Here is a 22627-nt window from a genome sequence, read left to right on the forward strand (position 1 = left end):
TGTTAAAATATTAGAACTTTTGGCAATTCAAACGACGAAAACGCATTTCAACGCCGTAGCAAAGCGTTTGATGCAACGTTGTTAACGCCCTGGCTACGGATCAAACGAACACTCTTGGGCAAACGTCCTCATCGTGTTTTTTGTGTTTTATTGCTTCCTGCAGTAAATCGGCCTGGGCATCGAAACCGGTAAGCCAGGGCATCCAAAGTTGTTACGAGGCACGGAGCTCGCGAAGTGTAGAAATAGATTCCTTTGAGATACGTCAATCTGGTCCCACGCTTCTCTAAATTACCGGAAGACATCGTCAAAATGCAATATATCTGCCCTCGCGGTTTAACCTGTTTCGCCGACAGCCCCACCTGCACTTTTGGCGAGAAAACGGTGAAGTTTTGGAATTTGTCTTTCGGCGCTAAATTTCGGTAATCGCCGCGTTTAGATTTTCAATAATGTCCGACCCGTATGACGTCTGTTTTTGACTAAAATTATACGTTTCACAAAACGAAGTGCGTCAACGGAGCGTCGCGTGGTTTCGCTAAGGGGCTTTTATAACTTTTCTACTCGAAAATATCGAACCTCTTATTGGCGAAACGGCAAAGAGGATTTTGTTACGACCTACCGAAGCGAGGAAATGCTATTTGTTTTGTATCAAATATATTTAGGGGAACTCCTAATTACCTTTTTGGCCGCTAAATCCGCTGTAAGACGTCTATTGGTATGAATCATTCCATTGCAATGCACTTTTTGTTTATGGTGAAGTTCGAACATTAAATTTACATTGAATATCGTCAATTTAATCCGTGCTTATTTAAGGATACTGGTAATTTTGGATAGTCATTCCGCATCATTATATCCCGTTTTGACGCCTTTTTTATTTTTTTGCATTGGCGTCGATTTTACAAATAATTCACTTTTTAACATAAAAGTTACAAAATTTCATTTTTTTAACGAAGCTTGCAACAGTTTTTCTTCCGTGCCTGGATTAGCAGCAATCACTGAAAAAAATTAAAAGGATCGAGTAGATAAAATAAATACCGCTTAAGGACCGCGACGCCTTTTAGCCGCAAAAAAAGAGGTTAAAAATATCTAAAAAGTTTCACCAATTCCAATGCGCGAGCGTGGGACTTTGCTTCCATGCCAGCTCCAGCCAAGTACCGTTTTCCCGTCGTTCCAAACTAAGGAGACGCACAAAAGCCTCCTTATTCAATCACGGCGAATTACATTTAGCCCACGCGTCTGTCTCCGGCGCGATTCCAGGTGTCTATCCAATGCCGATTCCCATGCGAAATGGAGCGGGAACCGCACGGACACATTTCCTCTCGTCTCCGACCCATATCATCCCGTCACCTCCCCACAATCTGCATCTACCCCAACCCACTTCAGTATCTTTCGAGGCCGTCGATCGGATGTTTTCTACACGACGGCGTCACAATGAAGGGCTTTGTTGCATCACCGAGCAGCGTTTCTCCGCGCCCGCTCAGGCGTGAACGCAACGGGGGAAGTGGACAGCCTACAGTGCCATCTCCAACCAAAATGTCAGGGTTTATTTTCGTTTGACGATAAACGATTTTTGTTCGGTCTAAGCGTTTGCAAGAGCAGAGCCATGCCCGAGCGACGCGTTTTTGTGCGAATTTTAGTCGACGTTTGTTTTCTTTGCATTATGCAATTCCTTTTTTCTGAAAAAGGCCAGTGTGTGTGCTCATGTCGCTGATATTAAACAATTTTCGCTCATACGCATTTGTCGTAATAGCCTATGTTGCTGTAGCATGTTGTTACCGACAGTCGATTCGTAAGTGTTTAGTTTTTGGATGAATCAGGTTTCGTGTTTGATTAAATCAGCTTTTTAAGTGTATTTTTTTAAATGTTTTGTTAGGATAGGTTTGGCATTGCGAGATACATTCAAAATGTGTTTACTCCTCTAAAATGACTAGCTAATTTTAATAATAGTGAGAGATAACATCGAAGTGTTTTATTTATGGTTAAACACCATCCGTGATGAGCTATTCAAGGCACGGAATTTCTGTGATTAAATCTGCATCTTTACAAACCCTGGATGCGAAAAACAATTGTGGTCTCAATTCGGGAGTGTAGAGGCATGTTTGCTTATTTTAACGAGAAACTTAACGAGATTCCGATATAGGTCTGACACTAAAACACGTATGACCTTGCCGCCGTGTAATTCCCAACGGGAGAAGCGGTCCGCCATCGGATTTATCGCCCGCAATAGCAGGCTTGTGGATTTCCTCGGTACAGGCCGATGTGATGTGTAATACGCCAGCATCGACAAATCACCGTTCGTCCGACGAAGTCCGCCCGCAAATCTTACTTCGCGATGTGCCCTGCGTATACACGAGTGCTTTATCTCGTCCAGCGATCTCCGGCGAAAATGTCATGAGCGCTGTTCTTGGCGTTCGCGTGTCGTAATTGCGTCGATCGCTTGCGCCCGTCCCTGCCTTTAATGTCAAAATAAACGTCTTGCGAAACCTCAGCCGTTCGAGGTTTTTGATCTTGCTTCGCCAACGAGCGATCTGTTTTCCTTGGCGGCGAAATCGACCCTCTGCCTATCCTGATGCGCTGCGTAAAGTCTTTTCTGCGAGAAACCACTGCTTGTTCGTTTTGCAGTAACGCAAACGACGATTTGCGGTGAAAATCGAATTTCGCTTTACGCCGACAACACCTGGATTGCAAAATTACGACGCGCATTGACGCAGATCTAATGCTCTTGTGGTGTCACGACACATCTGACATTTAGGGCAACTTCTGGAAATAAACATTAGGATAAACCGTTTTGGCAGTCCAAATGCATCGTTAAAGTCAGTTGTGCTCACGTTAGTGTTATTAGGATGCGTATATCTCGACTTTAAGAGCGTTATCTCTATTAAACTCTAATATATCCGATTTGCAAATGTCAATGTGGTTTTCCGTTGCCTACTTCTGGTACAACAGTGCGATAAACCATATTTAAGTCTTATAATAAACTATAGCTGTATGCAGTAATGCCTTAAAGTAATACCTGTTTAGAGTTCACGGAAAGCATTGAATCCTGTTTAGATTATTTATATTTCGTTAGTTGTGCGAACAAGCTTTTACCGACACTATATACAGGAACAACACCCAAATCAACGGTTCCCAATCCCAACTTTTGCTGCGTTGTCGAAAAAATGCGTGCTGCGCAGTTTCGAGCAACAGAAGGCACTTTTGGACGCTGCTTTTCATTTAACGGCTGTTATTTAACATTCTCTTCGCGCCTTTTTACCGTTGTCAATCAGAACCGATAGGTGACAGACCAGTGGCAGTCAAGCGACATACGCGCCCCATACATTTCTGCTGGTCAGCTGCAGACCACTCCTCGCGCGGCCCGATCGTTTTTGTTTGTTTGACTTTCGCCCAAACCGTCCCAACTGCAAATCGCCGTGTTATTGTTGCCTCTCGCATCGCCTTGTTTGTCGTCTGCCGACGGGGCTACCGGCCATTACTACATATACACACGGCGCCCTGGGAACATCATGTCAGTCTTGTGGCGGCCGAGGTGGCGCACTTTGGAGTACGAAGTTTAAATTGACCAAATTTCGCTTTAAACACATTTTCTGTTAAATTTAATTTTTAGTTTAGACTTGATCACACGGTTCTGTCTGTTCAAGTTAACACTATATTTGGTTTTACTTTGTACAATCCCAGGGCCTCTGGCAGAGTTTAGCTATCTATTTAATTTTGTTAACACAGTTTGGGCTCCATTGAGTTTAATACCAGACCATGTGTGACGTATAAGTGTTTTCCATTTCTGTCGCAAAATCCACTGGCACAGCTTTAGAATTTAATCAGGTTTACTACGGTCCCGAGAGCGCAAAACGCTCCCACGAGTAAAGGCACACGCCAACAAAGTTGCGTTCAAAGGGGCTGTTTACCTGCGGGTTGCGGGTGGCCCCTGCCAGCTCCACTTGCGTCACAGGATTATTCCGATTCCTTTGAGACCCGGGAACTTGGCGGCGGCCTTTTTTGCAGGACAACAACAGCGACTTCAATGAATTATCTCTTACGTCGGTTGGCAAATGTCTCGGCTATCTTTAAGCCGCGTTATTTCCGTCGTCCAAGGTCTAACAGCGTCGATATGTTTGCCCCGTTCATTTGCGCCCGTCGGTTAATGTCGCATAATGTACGCTAGATCGCTAAAGATCCGGCTGCATTCACACCGGGCCGCGAAATCGATTTAGCGTCGCTGTGCGAAGGCAACTCGAACCGGTGTAGAGCTGCTTTAACTATGTTCGCAGTAGCCCAAAGCTGTCACACAGCCGCAGAGCTTGCCTGGCGATATGACGCTCCGACTCTCTATATGTGTTGATGACGTAAGAATGCCGTAGGCGCTGCTTGTGTTTGGGAAAGCAACGCTATGTTGTGAGGCATTAGTAAAAGGCAGGGTAAAGTCGACGGCACCTAGCTTAGAGAAGAGCTTTCGAAATAGGGACGCTCGCTGTAAATGCCGTGTTTTTTTGCTTGGGTGTCGATTACTGGAAGATGTTCTGTTTATCCTGAACCGAGTCGATCAAAAGGGCGCGGTGACAGTTTAGAGATCAACTCGGCATATTTGTGAGGTTGGCGCCACAGTTTAGGGAGTGGACGTGTATTGTGTAGGCCCTATTGCCATTTTCTGGCTTAAAATGTCGACAAACATGCTTTGAGTGCGTTTATGTGGGGCGCGACAAGTTTGCGACAAGCTCAATTAAGGTCCTGTGTCATTCGCGACAGATCAGACAGCGCGTCAGCTGTGATTTCATGTCAGTTCATGTTTAGATTAACCGCGTCAGCGACTATTGCGCCAACGAGGTACACATGCAGCTTGCAGATACCTATCTATACGCTTTCACGTATAACTCATACTAAACTGGATGCAAAATGAAAGTTGCTTGTTAAATTATCATAGCGTGTCCGGTGCGTATTTCCTGTACCTCACATTGGACGTTGGTCAACGCTAGGACGTCATATTGTTGTGGCACTGATCTGCAGTTGTAGTTTTCGCGCTGGCTTTTCGACAACTCAGCGCTAGTTTAGCACCCGGGTGTGGACTTCACATAAAAGTGACAGGCGTAATCCCAGCGTTGAGAGGGAAATTCTATAATGTTATGCATGGTCGTATGAGATATGAATAGAGATAGAATACCAGGCATTCCCCAGACTGGTAAACATTTGTACAACCTTAACGGAAACCTATCTAGGAAGATATCGAAAGTTCCAACCTCGACTCCCACTGTTGCTAGGCGACGGTGAGCCTGTGAACGTGAGAAAGTACATGGTTTACTCCCTCTTCGGATTTAGTTCAAGGCCAATGCAAACAGGCACTGTTTGCGTGCGTTGTGTATAGAAACTAGTTCTATTGTGGTACGGCATGCTGTACGAGTCGAAAGGAGCGTTTTATTTTCCTGATCGGTTAGGTTTCATTTTCTGGCTAGATTTAACTGATCTCTTTAGGTTTTAAGTGAAGATAAGTGGTCAGTGCCTAGGTGGTAATTTCATAGCTTACCAGGCTTAGGGCAAAGTTTTGCTATGGTGGTTGGGGTATATTTAGGGTTTTTTACAGGTTAGTAGCTGGGTGGTCTATAGTTATTTCTATATCACACGGGAAGTGATTTGGTTGGCTACCATTAAAATATAATAATAACCAACTCCGGTGTTCGATGAAAAGTTAACATTCAGGTGCTTTTTTTACAAACGATTTAAAAATAGGGAAAAACGCAGAATTGAAATACAAAACATTAGAAAAGCAAAGACAAGGCTATTTAAGTTTAATCTGTACTGAGTTGAACACTTTTCAAAAGCATTTAAAAGGCAAACACGGGCCACCAAAATCTTGTTAGAGTGTCATATGTCGCGCAACCACGACTTTCGCTCCGTGCAAGCGAGCGAGGAAAATTGAGCAGCAGCGGCAGCAGATCATCACAGGATCATATGTCCAACTTCCACGATAGCAGCTGGCCAACGCGCGGCTCCTATAGCTCTGCGCGTGCGAGTCGAGTGACGTGCGGTTACAACAGGTGGAAGAATCCGAGCCGCAATAATTGCCCAATAATCGCTTCCCAGTTCGCCTTCACTGAAACTCGCCCGGCGTCCGCGGACCGATTGGACGCCGCTGTTTACCGGCTAATTAACGTGGAAGACGCGCCGGCGCAATCCAATTACTCGCTCGTAAGCCAACGTGTCTTAACAAGGGGGGTGGCCGTCGCGATTCGTTACGCTCGCTTTCGTACTGAAGACGGTACAAAGCCGTGGGTTGGACCGATGTCTGGACCCGGGATAAACGAGAATTATGTATTTTAATTACTTTTGTCGAGATTTCGGGAACCGCCGGGTTGAGTGGCTGTAGCAAACTTTTCGTGTAGCAGGAGTTTAATTTGCGAGAAAGTTCTATTGGTTTGACCGATACCGTGGAGTTACCATATAAACGGTGAAACTGGTATAACGCAGGTATCGGGAAGTGTTTACGGTAAAAACAGCTCAAGACCGGCTTTGTCATCATGTAATTCTCTTTCTCCCTTGAAATTCTTCGCCGGGTCGAAATCTCAGAAGTTTCCGAATTTGACTTGTGACGTCACTGTCAGAGGAGTCGAGCGCTTGCACTTGAACCGACTCGGGCGACGAGCATGTCGATGACGTAATGGCGGCGCATGAGAAAAGTGATTCAGTGTTGCGTAGGTTGCCGGCCGTAATGTCCGCTTATTTGTGCTTACCTGCCGATGCGCAAAGCGGCGGTGACCTAACTAGAGTGCTTAGGGCCGCGATTACTGATTACTATCGGCCGACAGGTGGCTTTGCCGGGGCGCTTACTTTAAGAAACATGGGTAAACTGGGGTGAATCACCCTTAAATCTTATCCCCTGGGCGGAAACAGTACCCGCACAACAACACATCTCGTTTTTTTAGAGGCCAAATCCTATTACGTCTCTCAGATTGCGTTTCTGAGGATTACAGAGTTTACCCGTCGTTTTTAATCAATTTTGACAATTTGTTTTTACATTGGCGAACTTAGGATATCACTTCAAAGCAGTTGCGACTGCAGTCTTTGCCGGGATTCGAGTGGCTATCGTGTGTGTTTTGTGAGTGTTTGCGACGCCTGATTAATCTACCACGCCTCAACAGAACGCGGAAACCTAAAAAGCGCCCGCCCCTTTCTTTCTATAAAGCGCAAAATCTCCTTCAAAGATCCGTATCTCAAATAAAGAATCGATTATATAAAAATAGCGCTTTAAATTTCTATTACAGTCTAATTATTGGTGCTACGACGTGCTTTCCCAAGCGATCACTCCGTCAAGGAATCTCTCGTGCGGTGTAAATCCTTCGCAAAGCGCTCGCCTAAGTTTGTTGTGCCGCGGTTAGCTGCTCGTCTATCCGTCCATCTAAAAGCGCCCGGTTGCTCCAAAGCCGAAATCTTGCGCGAGAGAGTTTGTCATATAAGGCAACGCGGTTGCGCTCTTATCCCGCCTGCGAGGGCTAATCAGCACCTGCGCTGTATGCTATTATTTCCACGGACAAGCGTTTTTGAGTCGGAGAACTGTTTTTCGCCATTGTAAGGTCAAAGGACTGTTTTTTTCGCTAGCAGTATGAGATGGTAGAACTGTTTCTTTTCACGTACGCCCCAAATAGTTGCGGGATTTTGCGTCTGCGACAGTAGTGGCCGCTGATGTTTTCATTTATTCGTGGAGGCCAAAAACTATTTTTTTGCAAAGGCACCCACGCGGGACAGACTTCCAAATTTTGTGGGAAAATTTGGTTGTTGATGGAGTTGTGCAACGCGCCGTGTCACCACTCATTGTGACCTTGTCGCGCCGATGTGACCTTGAAAAGGCCGGACCCCGCCCCTCGGCACGCCAAAAGACCCGCTGCCCTCTATTGGTCGTTTATTTTTGTCGTTGGGGCCAAAAATTCAAAAATTCCTGAAACTGTTTGGCCCTTTGTTGTGGCGATAGTTTTTTTTTCAATTTATTGCCTACTTTGTATGCTGGGAAACTCTTCTAAAAATAACGCGAGCTGTTAATGGTTTCTGTGCCTCTCAGCGTTCTTTGACCAGGTTAAAGCAATCTGATTGGCGTTATTTGATGTTTGAAGCGCTCGTAAAGCGCTGAACCGAATAAACTGCATTCGCCGGCCGAAGAAACCGCTTTATTTTCTTGAAGGCAATCTGTTTGCGTAGCTGCCGCGCTAACTTAGCTGGGCATTTTCGGCGACGACTTCAAACGTCGGGTGTATCAGAAATCGAAGGAAAATAAACACGCTGGGTCATCGACCGAAGTCGCGCTTCCAAAAAACCGACGGAACCGCGTTTCCACTTCCGCGCTCTGTCCCGCAGAGTGGCCGCTTTCCGCGCCATTTAATAGCGCTTGAGTCGAGTGGGCGGTCCGCGGCAGCCGCTCGCTTTGATGCCCGCCAGCCAGCACGTGACTTCGCGCTTGGCCGCCTGTGATTGTGACCTCCTTTTTTCCTCTCTTTCGTCGAGCCAGCTTTGCCAGTCGCGCTCGTGGCCGCTTCATGACAGGAGAGTCGCTGCGGGCGAAGGGCGCGTTTTGAGTTTTTGGGCCAGCCGACGTTATCGATCGCCGTTTAGTGCCACTGTCAATGCCGTAACGACTCGCCCGAGTTCGATTTACGGCCGGATTACGGAAATTAACTGCTCCATCGACCTGGACTAACGATCGCCTGCTTTTGACAGTTTTGCCTGAAGTCTTTTGGATTATTCTTTGGAGGCGTTTTTTTCGCGACAGTCCAGTTTGAAGGTTAAGCTAGGAACTTTAGTTCAAACTCAGGAAAATCTGTAGACCTCTTGTATTCGCTACATTATGATCAGAGGATTAGTGTGAGATATTGTAGATTATTGTGAGATATTATAAAAAGAAAACGTTTCTGAATAGATAAATAACAAACTGATTAACAGTTAAGGAAGAGTTGACGATGCCAAAGAGTAATGTGCTGTGTGTTTGTCGTAGCTATAGAACCATCAGTTTCACTGGCTATTGCCTTTGTGTAGTCGCGGGTTTTTATTTTTGACGTTGACTACGACCATAGGCGAGCTGAGGATCATCTGACCGGGCGCCCGCGCAGCTGTGAAACTTTCTCCCGCAACTTTCCCGCGAGTCCGAAATAATTTCGAGTGGAAACAAAACATGCCAAGCACCTTTCACTTGAATGACGCCACGGCATGTAATACCCATTGTGCCCACACCTTGTTAACTCGTACAAAACGGCTACAGGGCCTCCCTTGTGTAGCACCGTGTAGTGGGGGCGCAAGGGTCACGTCGTGTACCTCGTTGTTGTACTCGTGTAGGTGATTACGCGATTACATTGCTAGTCGACTTCGATACGTACACAAAAGTATCGTGTTGTGCTGTGTACGACAGGTTAGCGAGATGTTGTACACAGGTTTAACCTATAACAAGGCAAATATTTGATGTAAAATTGAAACAAAGATATGTACTGTATGAGTTTTTTTTATTTCAGCCACCATCAGTATGTGATTTATTGCGCGCGCTATCGAACGAAAAGCGTTTGAGAAAGTTGTTTCTCCAGTTGCCAGCGGAGCGCGTTGGGCGCCATAAATTCCGATTCGCTTTCCCGCTGTTTGCTTACCCTCTGTTTGCGCTTCGTTTCCAAGTCTGCCTCCCTTCACAACGGCACTGTCACTTTCTGCAGAGATAGCGGCGACGGCGATAAGACCTTTAGGAATTCGCCGGCATTCCGCAGCCCAAAGCAGCTACCCCCACCCGCCGCACAAAACCCGGCTGATTAAATTAGTCGGGCCGAATAAACAATGGCGCCTCTACGCGAACGGCGACCCGCCCTTTGTCGTGTTTGCCACATCTGTCCGAACTGCGTGATTCGGCTGCCAGTCGGACAGAGTGGATTGGGCGTGTGATGGATGGCCGGGCGTGTGTGCCTTTACAAGTAAATCTATCGTCGCCGTATGTCGCCCTGCCCGGAATACCTTCACAAAGTGTACACTGCAAAAAACAAGTGTCGCCGCGTCTATGCCATATGTCGCCTTCGCCCGAAATACCTCTGGCATGCACCGATTTAGTATCCAAACGCGACTATCTCTCCTTTCCAATTTAAGCGCGTCCAAAATTGGCTTATTAAGCTAAACCCTTTCAGTTTTGACGGCCTCCGCTTTTAAACAACAAAGCGAAAACGCTTAAAATCGATTTGCCCAGCGCCCTTCTAAATTTACCCCTTCGTGACGTGTCGAACGGCACCTGCGATTTTTAGCCCCTCTTTCCTGTTTTAAATTTTGTGACAGGAAATCGCCGCGCGCGCTTTTAGATCAATTTTAAACCGTGCGCTTTGCTACAAAAGCGCTAGATTTGCGTGAGGGCATCTTCAGTTGAAGTTAGCCGCAACTGGGCACTGTAAACCACCCTAAGTTATTTTCGACGAAGATTTTGTTTTACCTTTTCACAGATTGGTATTACTCGCGTAGTCAGTTTTTTTAAGTCATTGAGAGAAATGTTTTGCCATAGGATAAAGAGTTTAGAGTTTTACCTTTTGTCGGAAATTTAATTCTGTACTTCAATTCTATAAGTCAGTAATCGATTTCTTTTTTGTTTTTGTCCAATTTTGTTATCGTAACGTTTTCCAGCAACAATACGCGAAATGCGACTGTCTGCTGTCTGACGCAAAGCACCTCGCCGAGCTGGGATATATCAGTCAAGTCGAGCTGACTCAACGCGCCAAACTGGCAGAAGAAGAAATCAACAAGGTCGTCAACGAAATGGAAAGCAAGCGCCAAGAGGTGGAAGCAGCCTCGCAAATGCTCAAGTTCATCGACCAGGTGAGTTTGTTTAGTGTAATGTGGCGTTGTGTCAGCAAAGTTTTCTTTTGTTGTTGCTCTGTTGATCGACGCGTAAACGAACACGAAACGTGATGTCTGCTGCGGGTATGCGCCTAATACAGTGGTTTCCAACCTTCTTGTTCTCGCGACCCCTTTTAGGTTTTCGACAACTTGCGCGACCCCCCAATTATAGTGATTGATACATATTAAAAAACACATTTAGGGAAAAAATCTAGACGGATTGCAACGAAATTTGGCTATAATGTTCGGATTTAATTAGCACAACAAGCTAAAGTTACGGTTTGAGAACCACTGGCTTATAGAACAAAAAAAGTCGCTCCCGTGTTGAAGGCACCAGCAAAGGTCTTGCGTTTCTTTAGTAAGTTGTTGCGTTGGAACCTGGGGTAAATAGAAAAAAATCTCCCTATTGTGTAGTTAATACGTAGCGTTTTTAAGTTTACATAACTTACGCGTTTAAAGCAAAATCGCCTTCTTAATTAATTTGTGACGCCAACTGCTATTTTCGTTTTCGAAAGTAACCAGCCCAAATAGAAACTTTAAACAAATGTTATATCGTTGTACAATTACATCTGACGTAAGCCAATGTTTATCGTTTAATTTTCGCGTCCGCTATGCGTTGCATGTTCATAGAGGGCCACTTTGGGCGTTATGCTACTCAGCCCAAAGCCAGTAACTATGTTTTCACCAAACAGGAAACGCGATACAGTTGAACATATACTCGCCCTGGCTTACTGTAAACAGTCCCCGAAAGACGCGACCCTTGTCTTAAAGGACCCGTAAATAGTCGCTGTTCGTTGGCGTAATCCCCGTGTTCGCATCAAATTAGAAAATCTGTAATCAGGGTGTTTAGCAGCGACGCTTGCGCTAATCGCGGCGCTGCAACTTTTGAGTTTACACGTTTTTAGGGTCGCCCTTTCGTAAACAACCTTGTCCCGGTCCCGGTGCATTTCCGGACCTCTAAATGCCGGAGACGTGTTAACGGTCGTGCACGCAGCTAAGTATCATTAACATGGCGCCGTGGATAATTACAAAGCGCCACGCCACCAGCCACTACCGGCGACCCACGAAAATTTCACAGCAGTTGCTAAACTATTCGCAACCTTCGCCAACAGGCTTGTTTGTCAGACCAGTTCAAAGCAAACGGCCTGTTTTGCAATTTGCGGCTTGTTAACTGGCCAAAGAGTGAAAATGCTCAACGATGTTAATAAAATAAGTTTTGGTGCTTTCAGCAAGCCCGAAGAGTTGCCAGGTGTTTTGGAGCAAATATATAGCGGCCGCAGTACGCGGTTAGTCCGAGGAGCTCAACTGTTCATTATTGTGCAATAATAATCGCGCTCTCCTTTCGTTTCGAATGCCTGTCATCCAAGAACGGACGGAAAACAATGGCGGGCGGCGAACATCTGTAAAGGGCCGAGCGATTTAATAACAAGCTGGTAGCCCGTAATTCGACGCCAGAATTTGGCCCCGGGGCGTCGCCTGCTCGAAATTATCGTTATGACGGAATATTGTGCGATGATCACACACGCCTCTTTTTGGCGGCTACGTGCGTTCTGACAGACTCGACTGCAAGCCGCTACAGTGTCTCGCGCGGCATCTGGCGATGGACAATATCGTGCACGTTTTACGCTGGATGGCGGTGCGGAGAACGGCAATGACCGCATTGCGATTTAAACTGCGAATGTATAGTATTCAACGCCTCGGTTTAATTTTTACAACTGTCTCTTGACTAATATAGCTTAGAGGTGCTGTTCTATATTCCTAAAGAATCTTTTTTATATGTACAAAGAAAGTTTTCTCATGAGTATGTTTGCTGCCTTCAGGCTTATTCCTGGGCTTTGGACGGGATGAAGTTCGTGGCCATGTTGAACATGGAATCGTGTGTGACCACGGAAGCGTGCGACAAGATGCTCGCCGAGTTCGACGAATACATGCAAAATCACCCATCGATACCCACAGTGAGTTTTTGACAATTTTTTTAACCGTACAGCAATCAACGTCCTTTTGTATACTGATACTGATTCTTATTTTTTTTGTATACTTATTTCTTATATTCAGGTAGATTTATCAGCAGAATAGTCTGGCAAAGCTAGTAATTCAGATTCGACACTATTTATAGATGTTAAACGATATTGCCGGCAAAGGCATCGTCAGTATATCTTAATTCGTATGATCATACTGACCCCAAAATGCAAATGGTCTTTCATTTTTTACTTAATACATTATCCAATCGATTTGACGGATAGTCAAGCATCATGACCCGGATTTTAACTCGCTCTAAAATCCTTGCAGTGTCGCTTCAACGAGATGCTGGAGATGTCGCGTCGCTATGGCAACCTGAAGTGCCTGCGCCAGTGCGAGTTCGCGCAGCTCAAGTGCGTCGAGACCGCCGACCTCTTTACCAAGCGCCGCGACCTGATCGCCAAGGCCCGGGCCCAGATCAAAACCGGCAACAGCAAAGTGAAACGCTCTTCGACCTCGTTTCGAATGAAGAACCGCGAAAAACTGGACAAGGCCGCCAAGGCGAAACTGAACGAGAGCAGCTCGCGCGCTCAGTCGCCATGCGGTTCGGTCGACGGGCGGAGAACTAGCGTGCAGTCCACCACGGCCGACGACAAGATATCGAACGACGCCATGTCGTCGATTTCGCAGGAATCCTTTTCGACCGAGGACACTTTCTCGATGGAAAACCCCGACAGCGGCTCGCCAATGCCCGAGGAAAGCAGCGACAGTCTTGGTGAGCTGACCAGCCCAGCAGCAGCCAATGGCCGGACCAAGCCGGTGCGCAAGATGCTCAAGAAGTCGGCCAGCATGCCCGGGCACCAGATGCAGAAGGTAGTGCTGGCGCACTCGCAGTCAGGCATAACGATCGGCTCGCCGGTTCAAGTGCACGAGAACATCCCCGAAGGCAAATCGTAAGTATTTCCTATTTCGTTTGACAGCAGAATACTCTAGCAAATCTAGCAATTCAAGTCAGACACTATTAAAATATCCAAAAATATTATATGTATTAATATGTATATATTTCGGAAGCAAAGGCATTATCATTAAATAGAATCTTTCTAAGTGTTTTTTTTGCTATACATTTGTTTTGCTCCCGAATTTTCGAGTATTTCTGTGTGTGACCATTCTTATACGATTTTGAATATAATACTTTCTCCTTAAGCAAACCTGAAAATTCATCAAAGGTCGACATAACATTAAGCGCCCTTGCTGCTCATATGTTTTCACTTCATTGTTACTATAACATCTTGTGTTGTGCAGAAAATCTTCACTCATCATTGAAGAGCTGATATCCACCGAAAGGGAATACGTCAAGTCGCTGAACTACGTAATAGAGGTGAGACTGCTTCCCGGCCTGTCGTAACTTTTCTGTGGATTTGCCGAGTTACTATCCTCCATATTTTTCCCGTGATTAGAATTACTTTCCCGAAATGTGCCGACTCGACATCCCTCAAACTCTGAGATGCAAACGAAACATCATCTTCGGCAACATTGAGAAAATCGCCGAGTTTCACTCTCAGCATTTTCTCAGCGACTTGGAGGCCTGCGACGGTAACGCTCTGCTCGTTGCAAAGACTTTCCAAAAACACGTAAGCGCACAAGTCGGATTTGCCAATTGTGGTAATCTGAACTTTAAGTAAAACTTCGCCGGTGACACAAGTGCGTTGCAAAACTTCCGCATATATAATATATCAGTTTATTAAATCTTTATCGGCTGTCCGCAATAGAAGTAAATCAAAATTTGTGTAGTGTTAAATGTAAACCCTGTGCCTTAGTAAAGTTTACAACCATTATTTTTCTGAAAGTATTACTATTGTGTTTCGTGAATCATTTCCACCCTGTTTTTGTTGTTTGCACTTTTTTTATACAACATATTGTAAATTAAGCTATAGAGCTTCAAGGCGATCATTATTTGTTCTATTTTAACGTAGAACATGCTATAGTTGGACACCGTCCTTTCTGAAAATAAAAACCTAATTCGATTAGGTATTAATCATTACCCCCGTATTACTTGCGACACACAGAAAGAGAACTTCAGCCTGTACGCGCTCTACAGCAAGAACAAGCCGCAGTCCGACCAGCTTCTTCAAGAACACGGCAACGAGTTCTTCAGAGCCAAGCAGCTGGAGCTCGGTGACAAAATGGACCTCGCCTCGTATCTTCTCAAACCCGTGCAGAGAATGGGTAAGAATCAAAAAGAGATTCTTTTTAATCTTTATTAAGCTCATGTAGTGTAGCTATTTTTGTCAGGCTTAATATCAATTAAAACAGCTCTTCTGGTTGTTCTATTATTGTTCCTGTTTTAACCCCTACACATGTTGTCTTTATCGCGGTTACTGACACTGCATAAACACTGCAATAGCCAGATGACCTGTTTAGATTGGCATTTTTTATCGTGTCTGTACAGAGCTATGTATATATAAGATTTCGAATGGTTGGTTTTCGACGTCTTGAGGTTATTTAAAAGTTCTACTATTTGCAGGCAAATACGCACTGCTGCTTCACGCCATGGCGAAAAGGATGACCGGCAACGAGGAAAGATGCCTGAAGGAGGCAGACGAAATGGTCAAGTTTCAACTGAGACACGGCAATGATCTGCTCACCATGGACTCCATAAGGGAGTGCGACGTAAACCTGAAAGAGCAGGGAAATCTTCTTCGACAGGTTTGCCTATTTTCTCTATGTTTTTAGAATAAACTTATCGATAGGTTTGCTTTTTGCGCTATATTTCTATTCAAATGACCGGCGATTAATGAAATACCAATTCAAATTTTGTTTTAACTTTATGTAATCCTTCTGTATTTGTTTAACTTAACAGGAACAGTTTGTGATATACACTGGGCGGCGAAAAATCATTCGGCGCGTTTTCCTTTTCGAAGAGCTGATCCTGTTCAGCAAGCCAATCCATGTGCACGGTGGCCACGACACTTACCAGTACAAGTGCAGCTACAAGGTACGTTGGGTCGCTGTCTGTTTTTTGTTTAAGCGCCAAAACTTAGACCATATTATAAATAGACGGACAGGTCAAATGCACACACGCTTACAGTTAAAAAATGTCGCGTTATCATTAACTTAACATGTTTTTCAGACCGCCGAAATCGGAATGACCGAGAATATCGGCGACTCCGGCTTCAAGTTTGAGATCTGGTTTCGCCGAAGACGCTCCCAAATGACGGGCGACAAGTTCGTCCTCCAGAGCGCCACCCGCGCCATCAAGCGAACCTGGGTCGACGAGATACGCGGCCTGCTGTGGAAGCAAGCGCTCCGTAACAAAGGTAAACACTTGATAGCGATATAGAATTGATTTTTTTCGTGTTTGTTGAAGTAGAATTTCGTGTGGCAAACTTTCGTCATTTCTTTGTTTTTGCAACTCGGTGAAATTACGTCAATTTTTGTATCGCTCGTCGGGCTGTATTTAGTAGTTTTTTGTTGTTGAAATAGAAGCACAAAACATTTTGGTCTGCAAAAAGAATGATGGTTAGCCAAATGTAGTTTTGGTCATACTCATAGTACTTCATTTAAAAAAAAATATTATATATATATCACGCACTTTAATTTTGCCGATCAACTAAATGTTTTGCCGGGTATGATGGATCACGTAACTTTTTATGTGATGGTGTTAAAGACGTAGTGTTTGGCCAATATTAAATTGGCCACAGGTTGTTTATCGCGAAAGAAACACAATTTTAAAAACGTACTTTTTTCAACAGATCACCGCAAAGTGGAGATGTCGAGCATGGGCATCGGCAGCAAGCCGCACCTCGACCTGGTCGACTCGAGCGAGAACACAATCTTCAACCGCTCGGTCGAGACCGTTTCGCCCAACGACAAGTTGCTTGCCGGACGACTGATCAAGTCGAGAACGCGCGCCTCCATCGCTGTCTCCTCTTTCGACCACGTTGGCCTTAACAGCAAGCGTCCGCACTCTATCATCTCAACGTCGTCGTCTACTTCGTCTGTTGGCTCCGCCGGCAGTCAGGTCGTGTCGTCTTTGACCTTGGCCGCCTGGCCGAACCGCGAGGGCACGCGCGCCCACCTCAACACGCCGCCGATGGCCTACTGCGATTTTCACGCGATCGCCGAAGACCAGGAAAGCAATGGTACGTTTTTGTGGCGCGTCGCATTTTACCGAGCCATTTTTGAGCATTGATTGGAATACATCTTGACAATAAGTTTAATCTGCGCTAGTTAACTCCATTGGTTGGTCTGAAAACGTTCGCGATTGTATTGCTTTTAAAGGAACTACCTTTTACATCGAGGCTTAGGTTAAAGTTTTAATCAAATATTATTAGAAGTTAACGAAGCCTTAAGCTATTTAAATAATTGTGCTAGTTTTTGACTGATAATAACAAGTCCGATGTATGATTTTTACAGAAAGTACCGGCGAAGACCAGTCTTCTGAATCCCCCACAGAGAACGGTACCGAAGAAATAAAAGACACGGCGACACACCAATACGTTACCACGGTAGGTTTCCCTTAAATAAATGACCCTAGTGTAGAAAGGTGTATAGTTGGATTACCGGGGTAGTTTTAGGGTGGCTTTCTATCATCGTAACAGATAAAATGTAGTTAAATATTCATGTGCCATTATGCATAATATTTACTATTATCATTGGACACGCGTCTCGTGTATAGCCCGATCTTATGGCAACATTTTTTCAAGTGATGTACACTCATTACTCTTGTCGTTTGTGTATTACTTTTATTCAAAAGAATAACAATATTTGGAATAAAAGCACATGCAAGCATTCGGTTGAATGTGGTAACAGGCATCCGTTTTGTGTGTTGCATGTGCGTTAATGTTGTTACGTCACCCTAATACCATTCGTTCATTGCATGACAGCATTCACCCATCAACTTATGATAACCAATGGAATGCTGGACTAACGCGGCGGCCGCAACATAGACTAGTAAGTTTGTGCGTTTGCTGTGTATTAGGTTAGCATGTAGTTTGGAAAGTGGTTATGGAAACTGCATTAACAATTAATGTATCCTATATTGTGCAATACACAAGTTGCTACGTTTGACAGAAATCTAATAAGAGGTTGTCCAAAAGTTTATTTCACTTGTTTTAACTAAATATATTTTTGTGTGCAGGTATGAAAAACCCCGCATTCATCTGTACTTTTTCCCATGTTCCTGATGGTACTACAAGAGCTGGGGCGCTTCTTACTTAAGATTTTTTTGCTTTTCCTTAATAATTATATCTTTATTTTACTGTGTTTTTTATTGCCTTCCTTGCACACCTTCATTCGTACTGCCATGCATGATGCAAGCATTGCTTTACCATAAAGCTATGAATAAGCTTATAAATAAATAAAATTAAAATAATACTCGGCTAGTATGTTCTTTAGAAGAGGAGTAAACTTCTAAGCTTTTAGGTGAAATAAACTTCAAAAAATAAAAAATTTTATTAAATAAGAAGGTGCACAGCCACAGTGGTATGTTGATTTCCTACAGCAAACAATGAATAAGGTAAGAGTCGTAAGTCATTTTCTGAAGACTTTCAAGTTGTTTTGAAAGTTCTCTTTTGTACTTCAGCTTCATTTCGAATCACTTCAAATGTTTTCTGACTTCTAACAGTGATAGTTTTCTCATCAAAAAAAGAGCATTTGTCTATTTTAGACTTTGGGCTGCCAACATTTTGAAGCCATTGTTTTCTGTAAACATAAACGTAGTTTAATAATTGATTCATACGAGGTTTAGTACAGCAATTATACAGGCACTGACACTGATTTGATGGCATTCTCCGACCCTTCTAAACAACCCTGGACTGAATGATGTTGTGTGTTTAAAACCCATCCTGTGACACCATGTTTGTCACATGTCTTTTTTGTGTGCTGCAAAACATAGGTATATCAGTAACAAGCATTGGTGTTAAGAAAACACCTCATTCACCTTTCTGAAGAAGACCCCTTGCACTTTCCCACATACTTCAAAATGCAGTGTTTTAAAAACTGGCATTACATGTAATTACTCACAACAAACATGATTGAAGAAAAACAAATGTTAACATAATACACCATAATAAATACAAGTAAAACACCTAAAAAAAATATTAAAAAAAAAAACTTAGATGAGTAACATAACAAATCAATATGTCCGCAATTCAAGTTGTACAAACAAATGAAAATTAAAAGGATTAGCTCATTGTTTTCGTAAGTCTGTATAAGCGACAGTCTATAAGATTTATTTTACCCAGTTGTTAAATAAAAATCCTACATGACAAAAATACAAGCACTTTGATAACACTACAACAAATGCAACGTTCTAATCTACAAGACAAAGTATCCCAAGGCCAGAAAGTGTGCACAGAGTTGCACCAATTAGACGATAAACTGCCCATGATGCAATGTTGTTTGCCCAAGCCTTGGCATAGATATCGCCTGGTAGGCATAAACACAACCAAAACAAAAGAGCAAACTTTTTCGCCTGCATAATACCCTTGGCTTGTGAGGCAAACATAAAAGCTGTTAATCCCAGACATATAATAAACATAGGCAAAGCTAAACCTCCCACAATCGACGTTTTGATCTGACTTGGCAAAAAGTAAAGAGCAAATTTCCTTTCAAAATCTGAAGTTGTGAGTAATAATGTTTGTGCACTAAACAACAGCGCAAAAATAAACAAAGAAAATTGTATGATTGAAGTTCGCTTAGCTCGGTTTCCTCCAACACCTGACCCAAGTAGGATATATGTTGCAGCAACTCCAACCTGGCGCAGTGTATTGTGTAATAAAACCTCTTTTTCCATGTATCCATGTATGTCATAGTGAAGCAACACCTGCAGCAAAACCTGCACTGCTGCCAGCAATGCGCAAGTGCGTCTAGTGCCTTCCTTAAATGACATGAAAGTCCCAAGGAAAATTAATATTCCCGCATCTGCGAAGACAATGAGCTTAGGAAGACCAATTTGTTTCGCTTGTGTGCTTTCAATTTCGGCAAATAACATCATTGTCGAAAATGCATCCCAAAATGGATAACGGACAACTGCCGACACCAATGTGCTCAAAGCAAATTGCTTTTGTTTTTTCCACTCCATGATTTTTTGATTCTACACAAAACCTAATAAACATGTAAAAAACATAACAAGTTTACATTTAAGACTAACTTAATCGTGCCTATTGTTAATGTAAATATTTTTTATTATGTTAGAAAAATATTGTATAGGTTTCGTTTTAGTACAATGTCACAGTAATATAAGGCTACCCTATTTACAGCTGTTCATATGGTTTCGATCGCTAGGAGACTGATCCAATAGGTAGGCTATATCAAAAGTAGTTATTCTAACTAAAAGGAAAAATTAAATACAAAAATAAGATAACTTTTATTTTGCTTTGAATAATGAGTAAGCGTGGTCATATTTATATTATTTCAAACGTGTAATTTTTTTAGTCTTGATAAACGTTAAACCAACACCTAGGCGTTGGTTAAACTATAAACAAAAAAATAGACCAAATATGTCTGCAAAATACAGTTTGTGGAGCATGAAATATTATTACTATTAAACATAGAAGTCTTATATCCCTTGTATTTCCACACGAAGACATAAGAACGACATTTTGACGTTTAAGTATCGCCTGATTAGCGTGGTTTTCTCGTAAATTTTCATCATGGCGATGCAGGCAGCCCGCAGAGCGAATGTAAGTATGCCTATAGATTATGTTATTGTTGTTACTTCTATAACAAGTTCAGGTCCTACAATGTTTTAAAAATTAATGAATATTTTTAGGTAAGGCTGCTCGTTTATAATTTAAATTTGACAAATCATTTCGAAGTACGTTTTATGACTGTAAAAAAGGTGGTAGGATTCAAGACTAGGCTGGCATTGGTTCAACATCCAATAATTTTTTTTTTTTTTTTACTCTTTGTAAATCATAAAAATTATTATTGGCTGTAAAAAAAACTTCCCAAAACATGTACAATATGTACCACTAAAACATATAATTATTTGAACATTTTGACTTGCGCGAAATAATTCTTGCAGTTTATTGTTACAATTTTCAATGTGTTGACAGGTTCGATTACCTCCAGAAGTGAATCGTATATTGTATGTACGAAATTTACCTTACAAAATTACAGCAGAGGAAATGTATGATATCTTTGGAAAATATGGTGCAATTCGACAAATCAGATTGTAAGTTAACTATATAATGTATATTTTACACTAATATTACAGGTTGTTGTGTACAACTTAAATGCAAATATAACTATATTAAGTATATAAGCTATTGCTGCCAGGCATAAATGTCAAGTTTGTAGAGCTCTTCTGGCAAATAAATGTATGTCTTGCAATTAAATATGACGGCTGGCACTTAAATATTTCCTTTAGAGGTTCGACATCTGACACCAAGGGGACAGCTTATGTTGTGTATGAAGACATTTTCGATGCCAAAAATGCTTGCGACCACCTTTCAGGATTTAATGTGTGCAATCGCTACTTGGTTGTATTATATTATAATCCAAACAGAGTAAGTAGGATTAGAATAATGTCTTAATTTATATACCTTAAATAATTATTAAACAATTATTTTGCATATTAACTTGGCATGATGGTAAAAATTAAAATGTTTTTGACAAAAAATTGGAAGTTGTTTGTTGTGCAAGAAAAATTATATCATATTTTTGTACTAAAATATCGGCAAAAGTATCGGCCTACATTTACCAATATATCGGTAGAAGCCAAATATTGGCCGATATTATCGGTAAACCGATATATCGGTCTATCTCTAGTTTTTAGGCTTGCAAGCACTTTTGTTTCTATCCATGTTATTAAATTCATGCTGTGTTTCTCGCTTTTTGCTTGTTAGATCTGCTCTAAAAAGAATCTAAAGTGAAACCTAAAACATGTTATTAAGGTTTGATTTCAATTGTTGTAGCCATGTATAGGTTTACTATCAATAATACAAACTTGTGGTGTGCAGACTAAAAAAGAATACAGAAACCACTTTTGCAAATCAAATCAAAAAAAACTTCTTCAAATGCATGTAATTTAAATCAACTATCCACATAATTTCAAATGGTTTACTGTGTTGCAGATTATAATAAAAAATGTAATAGTCTTTTACAAGTTAACTATTTGAATACCTTTTATATTTCTGAGTAAACAGCAGACTGGAAAGTCAATTCAAAGCAACCAGAGTTGGTCTCCACCTACTGGGGTGTGTTTCACTTTTACAATATACGGTGAAGCCTTATCACTTCTGAACTTGGTACAGCGCATGTCAAACTCTGTAGTCAAGTATTCTAACTGTAAGGCTCCAGCCAACGAATGACCATGTTGGGGTCAAGGTTAACAGTATTGAATTTTTATTCATTGCTTTGCTTTTACAGCAATTTAAGAAGCGGGATGCAGACAAGAAACAGGAGCAACTAGACAAGATGAAGGCAAAGTTTGGTGTCAGCACTGATGCAAAGTAATAATACTATGGGAAGATCAACTGGTTAAAACCAAACAACTGTCTACAGACTACAATTGTCTAAACTAAACTTGTAAAAACTTTCATGTTCTGTTAGTTTAATGTAGTATTCAATCATTATTGCCAATTACAGGTCACACTTTTTTGTCTTATTTTATTGTCTTTCAATTGTTTTTATATAAACTCATTGCAATGCAAGACACAGATCTTTTTTCAACATTTATTTAAGAAGTTCACAGATGCAATAATTATTTAATTGCATAAAAGCCATAAAACATAATTCCTTCAAAGATACTTAAAAGAACCAACATGATTTTATTATGTGCAATATAAATAGGTTTGCGGTAGGAGCCTTTGTGGAGTACAGAATAATACAAGAATAA

The 22627-nt window shown here is 42.4% G+C and overlaps 2 protein-coding genes across 3 annotated transcripts in view; both read left to right on the top strand.

Annotated features, from left to right (window-relative positions):
- Positions 1 to 18271, top strand: part of LOC146161185 (puratrophin-1-like) — a 39105-nt gene extending 20834 nt beyond the window's left edge. Inside the window, exons 10-22 of one of the 2 annotated variants that reach the window (XM_083386034.1) lie at positions 10612 to 10803; positions 12645 to 12779; positions 13114 to 13736; positions 14086 to 14161; positions 14241 to 14414; positions 14850 to 15009; positions 15308 to 15489; positions 15644 to 15778; positions 15914 to 16100; positions 16536 to 16925; positions 17200 to 17291; positions 17670 to 17736; positions 17924 to 18271. In XM_083386034.1, coding sequence (XP_083242160.1) covers positions 10612 to 10803; positions 12645 to 12779; positions 13114 to 13736; positions 14086 to 14161; positions 14241 to 14414; positions 14850 to 15009; positions 15308 to 15489; positions 15644 to 15778; positions 15914 to 16100; positions 16536 to 16925; positions 17200 to 17291; positions 17670 to 17690 — 2367 coding nt within the window. In that variant the 3' untranslated portion in view covers positions 17691 to 17736; positions 17924 to 18271. The remainder of the gene's footprint in view (positions 1 to 10611; positions 10804 to 12644; positions 12780 to 13113; positions 13737 to 14085; positions 14162 to 14240; positions 14415 to 14849; positions 15010 to 15307; positions 15490 to 15643; positions 15779 to 15913; positions 16101 to 16535; positions 16926 to 17199; positions 17292 to 17669; positions 17737 to 17923) is intronic. The other variant, XM_083386035.1, reaches the window with a different exon arrangement.
- Positions 18272 to 20341: 2070 nt separating this feature from the next.
- LOC146161186 (splicing factor 3B subunit 6-like) lies at positions 20342 to 22448 on the top strand. Its single transcript, XM_083383744.1, has 4 exons — positions 20342 to 20468; positions 20844 to 20962; positions 21158 to 21296; positions 22159 to 22448. The coding sequence occupies exons 1-4, from the start codon at positions 20439 to 20441 to the stop codon at positions 22243 to 22245; spliced, it is 375 nt and encodes a 124-aa protein (XP_083239870.1). The 5' UTR covers positions 20342 to 20438; the 3' UTR covers positions 22246 to 22448.
- The last annotated feature ends 179 nt before the right edge of the window (positions 22449 to 22627 follow it).

This window comes from Ascidiella aspersa, chromosome 3 (assembly GCF_963924565.1).
Source record: "Ascidiella aspersa chromosome 3, kaAscAspe10.2, whole genome shotgun sequence".
In the NCBI taxonomy this organism is placed as follows: domain Eukaryota; kingdom Metazoa; phylum Chordata; class Ascidiacea; order Phlebobranchia; family Ascidiidae; genus Ascidiella; species Ascidiella aspersa.